This window comes from Girardinichthys multiradiatus, chromosome 18, assembly GCF_021462225.1.
Source record: "Girardinichthys multiradiatus isolate DD_20200921_A chromosome 18, DD_fGirMul_XY1, whole genome shotgun sequence".
NCBI classification, from domain to species: domain Eukaryota; kingdom Metazoa; phylum Chordata; class Actinopteri; order Cyprinodontiformes; family Goodeidae; genus Girardinichthys; species Girardinichthys multiradiatus.
This window is the reverse complement of record NC_061810.1, coordinates 34,355,167-34,365,795: the sequence shown is the minus strand read 5'-3', so window position 1 is coordinate 34,365,795 and position 10,629 is coordinate 34,355,167. Positions and strand designations below refer to the sequence as shown.

At 40.0% G+C, this 10,629-nt stretch overlaps 1 protein-coding gene across 2 annotated transcripts; it reads right to left on the bottom strand.

Moving 5' to 3' along the window:
* si:ch211-105f12.2 (RIMS-binding protein 2-like) lies at nt 1-3,339 on the bottom strand. Of its 2 annotated transcripts, none has more exons than XM_047392183.1 (5): nt 2,330-3,339; nt 1,292-1,448; nt 845-969; nt 691-762; nt 1-607 (listed from the first exon to the last, which is right to left on the bottom strand). In XM_047392183.1, the coding sequence occupies exons 1-5, from the start codon at nt 2,549-2,551 to the stop codon at nt 542-544; spliced, it is 642 nt and encodes a 213-aa protein (XP_047248139.1). In that variant the 5' UTR covers nt 2,552-3,339; the 3' UTR covers nt 1-541. The 2 variants fall into 2 exon arrangements, with proteins under 2 accessions (XP_047248139.1, XP_047248141.1); XM_047392185.1 differs by having other exon boundaries at nt 845-966; nt 2,330-2,860.
* Between the last annotated feature and the right edge of the window lie 7,290 nt (nt 3,340-10,629).

Below are 10,629 nucleotides of genomic sequence, written 5' to 3'. Positions count from 1 at the left end.
TTTTTTAACATAAATGTTTTTATTTGTTTTATTTAATACTTCTTGCATTAGAGATGAGCATGTTACAGAAAGCAAATGAACACAATATAAGGCAAACTATATTTATACACTCTGGTCTGCACAACGCTGAGACTAAAAGTGTATTTTTAAGGCTAAAACTGAAGTTACCCGACAACAATCAAGTAAATTCACTGAAAATACAAATTTTGCTGGATTACAAAAAATATATTTGTTGTTATATAAAACATGAATTGTATTTTTGTTTTTATATGTAAGTTAAGTTGCAGTTTTTTCTTTAAAATTATCAATAAAGATTTTGATCCTATAAAATGACTGTTTCTTTTCACTGTTCATCATCCTGATTCATAGTGGTGGGCTCTTTATCCTATTTAAAGGCCATTACAGCTGATGCTATGCCACACTACTATATACAATTATACAAATATAGACATTTTGACACATATTAACATTTTATCAGTAAAGCTGCTGATTTGATTGTGTATGAGACTTGGCAGTAGTAGCAGAGGTGTTAACACAGCGTCTACTTCCAGGGTAAGGGCTGTAAGAAGTTTGAGGGAACCAAACCTCTTCCTCCATGAAGATCTCCCTTTAAGAAAAAATAAATATGAGCTTGTGTGCAGATATTAAATCAGAAATCAGTCACAGAGTATCATCTGAGTTTGTGCTCACATAGTAAAACCCATCTTCGTCCATGTCACCCAACACATATATAATGTCTCCAGATCGGAAGCCCAGTTCAGCCTGAAACACAAGGGAAGTCAATTTAGGCTTTAAAACCCCACAGATATGCAGTACTCAGACCTAACACATTTGCAGCGCTCACTTCACTGTCCATGTTGGGTGAGTTCTCCCATGGATCGTAGTCAAATAAGGCCACCATTCTTCGAATGATCACATCTTCATGAACACTGTCTGTGTCGCTCAGATCTGGTGTTAAAGACATATCTGCTTTGCAGAAAATGTGATAACATGTAATTAAAATAAGAGTAAAAAGAAAAAACAACCAGTATTTAAACCTGCCTAGAAACCCACAAATGCAAGATTTTTTAATAAATTCCTTTTAACCCCTTCCTACAAGAAGCAAATTGGTGTAAACTACTAAAGACTGGCTCTGAGAAACTGTAAGACTGTTTATTAGATCGCTTTGACCAATATTACCACAAAGATTGTCGAGTGCACAATGAGATTTTGCTGATTTCGGTTCATTTTTTGATCAGTTGCCATCAGAGAATCACAGCCCAATATTCTGCAGAAAACGGTGGGCTGGTACCTGCGTGGTCCACAGGCAGAAAACCCTGCTGCATGAGAACGTGCTTCAGGTACTCATCGTCCACTGGGATTTCAGCCACCATGTTGCTTGGCACGTAACCAGAAAGACCTCCGGATTCTCCGTGGTAGAAACCGTCGGGGTCCTTATCTCCAAACACCTAACGTGAACATAGCACGTCTCGTCAGTTTGTTCAACAAGAAATGTTTGTGTGTTCTGGTTTATGTTGCTTCCTTAGGACTCTGTCTGGTGTAATCACCAGCCCCTGAAGGCTGATGTCCCTCATGGGGACACAAGCCTGATAATGTGGTGTAACATCATAATTTGGGTCTGGGTTAGCATTAAGATGTGAATTAAATCCCAATAGAACATCCTAATAAGGGTAGAAATACAAACTTGTGTGTGGGTGTACTTATAGGAAATTGTCTGGCTGATAACTTTACTAACTTGTTTCTCTTGACTATAAAATTAATGTTTTGGAGTGGCCCTTACTTGAATCTGGTAGAAACTATGTATGTTGGCACATAATGGTAAGCCTTGCAACCTTAAAGACTATGAGCTCAACACAAAGATAAATGATCAAAATATCAGTTGAAACATGCAAAAAGTGGAGTTTAATTGCTGCTGGAACATCATTTTTGGGGTTAGGAGTAGGGCTAAAGAGTGAAACAAGTTTAGGTTAAGGTTGGGGCTGGGAATGTACCAATAATGCTTAAACAAGGGTAAGTGGGAGAGAATCGAAGTCAGTAGAATGTCCAAATACTGCTAGAAATACCAATTGGTGTGGGTGTTTGTGCGTGTGCGTGTGGCAGCAGACTGAAAAAAGGCGGCAAATCACATAGATGAGCAGCCAAAAAAACAGTTACAGGAAATCAAGAGAAGACTTCATGTCTCTGTACATGTTCAGCAGGCCTGCACAAACAGGAAACAGCAGTATGTATTTTCAAAGAAACTTCTCAGCAGATTAAAAATGAGGAAGCACAACGCATGTTTTAGAGAATCACTCAAATATAAAGCTTTTAACTGCTGAAGTGGCTTTACCTTGATGATCTGGCCCGGCACGAAGGGCAGCTCCTCTGCAGCCGTGTCAGGGTTGGGAGACATGGCGGCTGGGTTGTACGGGTAAAGTGCCACAAAAAGTCGAACTGTGAGGATGGACACCTGGCTCGCAGTCTCCAACTCCCACTCCCTGAGGTCCTCTGGGGTGACGACCCTCACCTCGTCTGGGTATATCAAAACATCCAGCTCGAGCCTGGTCTCCATCGGCAGCAGCAGCAGCTACTGACTGTCCACCTGGCAGACAGATGGTTGCTGCAGACAACAGACCTCTCCTTACCTTCATTCTAATTTGAGGTAACTAAGCTAAGCAGAGGGAGCTGTAATCCTATTTGAAGCAAGTAGATGGATTCATTAGTTCAGCAAAGACTGTGCACTGTAGGACTGCACTTTGGACACAAATGAGAGGTAAGATCTCAATTTAAATCATCAAGTCAATAATTTACTTTCTTTAATGCATTTCAGATGCAGCGAGAAGGTAAAGGTGGAGCTTGTGGTGAACTTTTAGTGGTTCTTTACATTAACAGTAACCCAAACATCCTTCATATGGCAAACTATTGTTACAGACATCAAATTAAAAAGCCTCCAAGCAGTGCTATGAGATGTCAAGTACAAAAGTTCAATCTGCACTGTTTATCTGTTGTAAAACAGGAACGGTGTGAAAGTATGGCTTTTCTTAGGGCCCTTTTATCTGACTCCTCCTCTTCCTCTTAACAAGACTTGACCCAGTTTACTGGCTGGTGAAAATGAACACTTCCTGTCTTGACCTTTAGTTGGCTGGGCTGGTAATAATCTGCTCCTAGAGTAAAGGAAAGACTTGACAGGTACCTGAATAATTGTGATAAACTCAGAAGGAAAAAAAAAAAACAGTCATATAGAAACATTTGAGTTCAACAAATCTGACTTGTTCTTCACCCACATAATGTGCCTTGAATAAACTATTGTGACTTGTTGAACTTCACAACATTTTGTCATGTTTCAAACACATACCTAAATGTAATTTATTGTAATGTCATGTATAAGACCTAAGGGGACACGTACTGTAATTGTGAAGTGAAAGGAAAGGGGAATGTTGGTTTCAAAATGTGTTCATTGTCCTGTTGGAACTCCCACTTGTGTCCAAGTATCAGCCATCTTACCGACAATGATGACCTCAGAAGTCAGAAAATTGGTCAATATGTTCAAGAGCAACCCAGGAACCACCAAGACTTAAGCTGTTCATTAAAAACTTGCGATGATTGCATGATCAATATAGCAAAGAACTGTCAGGGCCACAATATATATTAGCTAATTACAAAAGAGCCATGCATTCACCCTTCCTGTACCAATAATACCAATAATTTTATGATGCCTGTTGTTAAGATTTCAGATTTTCTTTCAGAGGGGTGACGATGAAGTTGCTCAGATAATGTATTGCCATTTTCTAAGACAGCAGCTGCAGCCAATGGCAGGTTTTCGAGGAAACCATGTCGTTGCAATAGAAATTATGTATCAGCTGCTCACTCTTTGATTTCCACAAAGACCTCAAACAGACATTGTAACCCTTTTACAAACATCCCATCAGTGCAGAGTTTTCTAAGCGTGGACTATTTACTATTAAAGGTCAGTGTATTTGGGAGGAGATCCAAGCAAACATTTTCCCAGAAAAGGGCTTAGAATAATTGGTGATTTATTTCCATCTAAACATACCAGCCCTAAATTAGCAGGAGCTCAAGTAATTAAACAGGATATCTGTTTTACACCAAATTAAAACCCAATGTGTGAAACTTGCTATTATGTTGCACACAAACCATGTGACCCAGCCCGCAAACCATTTCTCAGGTGCAGTGTAAAAATAAACAACCTGGTGACTTCTAAAACCGCTGGGAAATTTGCTGGTCTTGTGTGTGTTGCTACATTTTTATGGGATTTTATGTGTGTTCTGAGCAGTTGTCCACCTCCAGAAACTTTTGTAAGGCATGGCCAGATGGGGTCCACTGATAATCTTGGGCTGGCACACCAAAACCATTTATGCTGCTCTGGTGAAACGGGATATGTAGGTCTGGCAAAAAAAGGTATTTGGACATAAGTTCTATGACCAAACAAATTTACTTGTTGGTCAAAGATGACCTGAGTAAATACAAAATGCACTTTTCTGATTATTATTTTCTTAAGGGAACCCAAACTGGCCCTCTTCTAAAAATACAAATATGCTAAACTTTTCCTGACTAATATGGAGGGTTAAGAGTACACAATTACACCAAATATGAGATACCTGATAGTTTTAGATGTTTTTCATCTTAAAAGCTTGAACACTTTAACGCATATATGAATGTGACTACAAAAGGTTTCAAAAGGTTATTTGGCAAGTTGCTCTCCAGAACTTAAAGATTTAAAGAAAGTAAAGCTGAATCAAGTATTTTCATTGACTGTTTTTAGCCTCATTCGTGCAGGTTTTAACGAACAGTCCTAAATTTTGACCAGAAGGTGGAGCTGTAACAGCTAAAGTTGCAGGTTGGTAAAAACGGCATCATGAGGAAATAGCAGTCAGCCCAAGAATCTAAAATCAAAATCAAAATATTTTAATATCCAAATGCATGCGATACATACAAGTTTGAATAATATGTAAGCTATTATCATAAAAATAAATCCGTGTTGTGCCTTTTTATTATACGTTTTATTTTAAATAATGAAGTACATTGATTCAGTAGAGTGCTGTACCATTACAAAGATAATATGTTTTTTTTTTTTTTTTGCTTGGTTTGTGTTTAAAGATGCATCTATATGAATGGTTGATTGATGCTTACTTGCTTATGGTATAGTGAACTTACTTTTGAGATAAAGGGTAGACCATATAATTTTTTTTTCTTCAAACTACTTTTTTATTCAAATTATTTAAGTCAACATGTGACAAGTTCATTTTAAATTGTAAATTAATGAAATAAAAAAATAAATAACATAACATACAGGTGGACTCTGTCTAGTAATTATGTGACTTCTGAAGCCAAGGTGCACTGGATTTTATTTAAATGTATCATATTTAGAGAATGCAAATTTCACTTTTCATAATTCATTTGTAAACATTTTCTAAAACCATGTGTCATTTTCCTTTACTTCACAAAGATATGCTACATGGCCTATCCTGCAAAATCCCCCCAAAGATTTTAGAGTGTGTTGTTGTAATGTAACAAAATGTTGAAAGTTCAAGTAGAACAAACTCTTTTGCAAAGCGCTGTTCATTTGCCAACAAACTAATAGTGCTTTTAGAATCGGGTCAAATTGGGTTTCATGTTTCAGTTCCCCCTCATCTTCCTGTTTCTCATCAGTAGATGTTTCAAGCTACAACAGGAAAAGATGGTGTCATCTATCATTCAGTAACAAAGGCAGAAAACAGAAGTCCTGTCTCAGCCCCAGAATCTTGGTATAGAGGTCCAAATGGGAACCCTTTAAATATGAGTCATCCTGAAGCTGTAGAAGAAGTCAATGACTATGATTTCTGTTGTTCAGAAGAAGAACTCTTGTTGGATTTTGTCCTGGGTTAATCATAACTCAGACGATAATTACATTACTTTAATTTTCACTTTACTTCAAAATATGTTATTATAAATGAAGCATCCACTGTTTCATGTTGAATGGTACTTTCAGTTTGTGTGGAGCCTCAGATTTAAAGGATGACTCTCCCTGAGTTAATGTGAAAAATATTGCCATAAGAGACACTTTAGGAATTCTTTTTTCAAATACAACATTTAAAATGTCAAGTCTCATTTCACACCCTTGATTGACTCAATACAAACACGTTTAAATGTATTATATAAAGGCTTTGTTTGGTTCAATCATTTCTACTGGGCAAACTTGCTTCTGTTTAGTCAATCTAAGACATAAAGCCCTTTCTTCATTATCTTACAGTCTTTAATGGCTTGAAACCACCAAACAAACCAGAACAAATGGGCATTGCTTTGCATGAACAGCGTCCTGTTCAGATGTACTTCCCAAAGCCTGAGTGTTAACAGGGAGGTGGATCTGACATAATCCAAGTCATTACTAATGATCTATTGATAAAACAAATGTATCTTGTTCTAATTCTCAACCCAACCTGGACCAAACTCCAAATGCATTTTGTGGAAGGCTGCTGTTACATCCTTGTGGCTTGATTATATGATTAACTGATTATATGATTAACTGAAATCAAAGGTATCTAAAATGAAATTCTAGTAAGGGCAATCAGTGCTGAGATTGTGCTAAAATAATAATATTAAAAAAAAGTTGAGATGATTAACTGGATGTTTTAATATTTAATGATTTGAATGGACGTGCATTACTCATAGTCTAATTCAAAAGAAACACTTCAGATATCTAGAAAGGCTTTGTTCTTCTCCACAAATAATGTTTTAAGTATCTTAAATGCTGTTCTTCCTGGAACAAAGTCATCTTTCAGCTAAATATATATCCACATTCTGTCTTTAGCAAACATGTAGATACGTAAAATAAAACTCTTAGTTGGAGAGACTCACATTTCAGATATCTACAATGTAGTTGCTGTACATCACACTCACCGGCCACTTTATTAGGTACACCTGTCCAACTGCTCGTTAACGCATATTTCGAATCAGCCAAACACATGGCAGCAACTCAATACATTTAGGCATGTAGACATGGTCAAGATGACCTGCTGCAGTTAAAACCAAGCATCAGAATGGGGAAGAAAGGTGATTTAAGTGACTTTGAACATGGTTGTTGGTGCCAGATGGGCTGATCTTAGTATTTCAGAAACTGTTGATCTACTGGGATTTTCACAGATTACCATCTCTAGGGGGGCTGCACGGTGGTGCAGGTGGTAGCACTGTTGCCTTGCAGCAAGAAGGTGTTCGATTCCCGACCAGGGGTCTTTCTGCATGGAGTTTGTATGTTCTCCCGGTGCATGCGTGGGTTCTCACCAGGCACTCTGGCTTCCTCCCACAGTCCAAAGACATGCCTGTTAGGTCACTCTAAATTGCCCTTAGGTGCATAAATGAGTGTGTGCATGGTTGTTTGTGTGTTGCCCTGCGATGGACTGGCGACCTGTCCAGGGTGTACCCCGTCCCTCGCCTATAGATTGCTGGAGATAGGCACCAGCTCCCCCGCGACCCACTATGGAATAAGCGATAGAAAATGACTGACTGATTGACCATCTGTAGGGTTTACAGAGAATGGTCCGAAAAAGAGAAAATATCCAGTGAGCTGCAGTTCTGTGGGTGCAAATGCCTTGTTGATGCCAGAGGTCAGAGGAGAATGGCCAGACTGTTTCGACCTGATATAAAGGCAACAGTAACTCAAATAACCACTTGTTGCAACCAAGGCATGTAGAAGAACATCTCTGGACGCACAACACATCAAACCTTGAGGCGGAAGGGCTACAGCAGCAGAAGACCACACCGGGTGCCACTCCTGTTGGCTAAGAACAGGAAACTGAGGCTGCAATTCGCACAGGGTCACTAAATAGGACAATAGAAGATTGGAAAAACGTCGCCTGGTCAGATGGGTCTCGATTTCTGCTGCGACATTCGGATGGTAGGGTCAGAATCTGACTTCAACAACATGAAAGCATGGATCCATCTGGACTTGTATCAATGGTTCAGGCTGGTGATGGTGTGGGGGATATTTTCTTGGCACACTTTGGGCCCCTTAGTACCAACTGAGCATTGTGTTAATGCCACAGCCTACCTGAGTGTTGTTGCTGACCACGTCCATCCCTTTATGACCACAGTGTACCCATCTTCCAGCAGGTTAATGCGCCATGTCATAAAGCACTAATCATCTCAGATTGGTTTCTTGAACATGACAACGAGTTCACTGTACTCAAATGGCCTCCACAGTCAACAGATCTCCATCCAATAGAGCACCTTTGGGATGTGGTGGAACGGGATATTCGCATGATAGATGTGCAGCTGACAAATCTGCAGCTTCTGTCTGATGCTATGATGTCAATATGGACCAAACTCTTTGAGGAATGTTTCCAGTACCTTGTTGAATCTATGCCACGAAGGATTAAGGCAGTTCTGAAGGCTAAAGGGGTTCCAACCCAGTACTAGCAAGGTGTACCTAATAAAGTGGTCGGTGAGTGTTTATATCCTTTAACATGTTTTATTTTGGGCTGCACGGTGGCACAGTTGGTAGCACTGTTGCCTTGCAGCAAGAAGGTCCTGGGTTCAATTCCCAGCCTGGGGTCTTTCTGCATGGAGTTTGCATGTTCTCCCTGTGCATGTGTGGGTTCTCACCGGGTACTCCGGCTTCCTCCCACAGTCCAAAGACATGCCTGTTAGGTTAATTGGTCACTCTAAATTGACTGTAGGTGTATGAATGAGTGTGTGCATGGTTGTTTGTGTGTTGCCCTGCAATGGACTGGCAATCTGTCCATGGTGTACCCTGCCTCTCGCCCATAGACTGCTGGAGATAGGCACCAGCTCCCCTGTGACCCACTATGGAATAAGCGGTAGAAAATGACTGACTGTTTTATTTTAAAAAGGCATATCGTTTTAGGATCTCTATAGATATTCCGAAACTACATTTAGGCTCCCCTAGCTGCTATTCTTCCTTGCTGCTTTGGTAGTTCTTCTTCTATGGTAGTACTGTAGCATTGTTTCTGATGGGAAAATAGTAAAAAAAAAGGATGAGAAAAGATTTATTTTTGACGTTGAAATGTATATGTATTACCCACAATCTTGCCATTGTAAGGACAACAGCAAAGAATATATCGATTTCTCATGAAAGAGTATTCTGGTGAGAAATCCAGTTTAAGTGAAGATATAAAAACTGAATGCTAATTTTTAAGAGTTACATAGTGAACATTTTACAATATATGAGATTAATTTGGGCTGCACGGTGGTGCAGTTGCACTGTTGCCTTGCAGCAAGAAGGTCCTGGGTTCGACTCCCTGCCGGGGGTCTTTCTGTGCAGAGTTTCCATGTTCTCCGGGGGTGAGTGGTTTCTCTCTGGGTCCTCTGGCTTCCTCCCAAAACATGACTGTTAGTTTCATTGGTCTCTCTAAATTGTCATTAGATAGGAATGGGTGTGACCGTGGTTGTTTGTTCTGGGTTGCCCTGCAATGGACTGGTGACCTGTCCAGGGTGTAATCAGCCTCTCGCCCGTAGACTGCTGGAGATAGGCACCAGCTCCCCCGCGACCCACTATGGAATAAGCGGTAGAAAATGACTGACTGACTGATTGACTAGGACACCTGCAGGCATTAATGGATAACTGCATTGGGTGAAAATCCACAAATCTGTTCTAAAGACCCAATTTTTATTAAAACATTGAGTGCCAACTGGTGTGCCACAATGCATTTCCATTTAGAGTTATGATGAGAAGGTCAGAGTAGAGCTACTGCTCTTTTGGATTGAAAGGAGTCAGTTGAGATCATCGGATCAGGTTGCTACCCGGATGCCTCTCTTTGGAGGTTTTCTTGGAAAATTCCAATGGAAAAAGACCCCTGGGGAGACCAAGAACTTGTGGGGTGGAATATATATCCCTTATTCAGTAAGCCTTCTCAGAACAGTAAAAACATTGATCTATGAACCAGGTTGGCTACAACAGCAAAACACCACACTGCTGCTGCTCCTGTCTGCTAAGAACAGGAAAAGGAGTTTACAAATTACAGAGGGTTAGCAAATCAATAACACGTCATACAGATTTTGTCTGGTCTCATAAGTTTCGATATCAGCTACAACATTTAGATTGTAGTATCAGAATTTTACATAAGTTCAGGCTTATTAGTTTCAACTGAGCATCATTTAAACACCACACGCTACCTGAGTGTTGCTGCTGACTATCTCCATCCCTTCTTGACCACACTGTGACCATCTTCTGATGGCTACCTAAAGCAGGATTTGGTGGTTCCAGAAATCAGCATAATGGATGTGCAGCTGACAAATCTACACCAACTGCAAGATGTTTAAGATGACAATGTGGACCAAAATCTTTGAGTAAAGTTTCAGACCAATTGTTAAATTTACATCAAAATATAAGGGGGTAAACAATATCTACAAATTGATTTTTTTTACACATGCTTTCATTATATGTTACAAAGCTTGCCATAAAATGCCATGAATACATTTGCTTTCAGCTCCAGCATGCTGCCACTTCAAAGAACTCCACTTCCCATAAGGCCTTTAGCGCGTTGCTGCTCCCTGCACCCATCTATCCCCACACTCCTCTCTGGGTCCCATGTATGGGGTGTTACATCATTTGCACACACACCCATCTTCCCGAGTGATGACGCAGCCCGTGGAGAGTGTGTGAAGAGGAGGAGGAAGAGGAGGAAGGCATGGAGG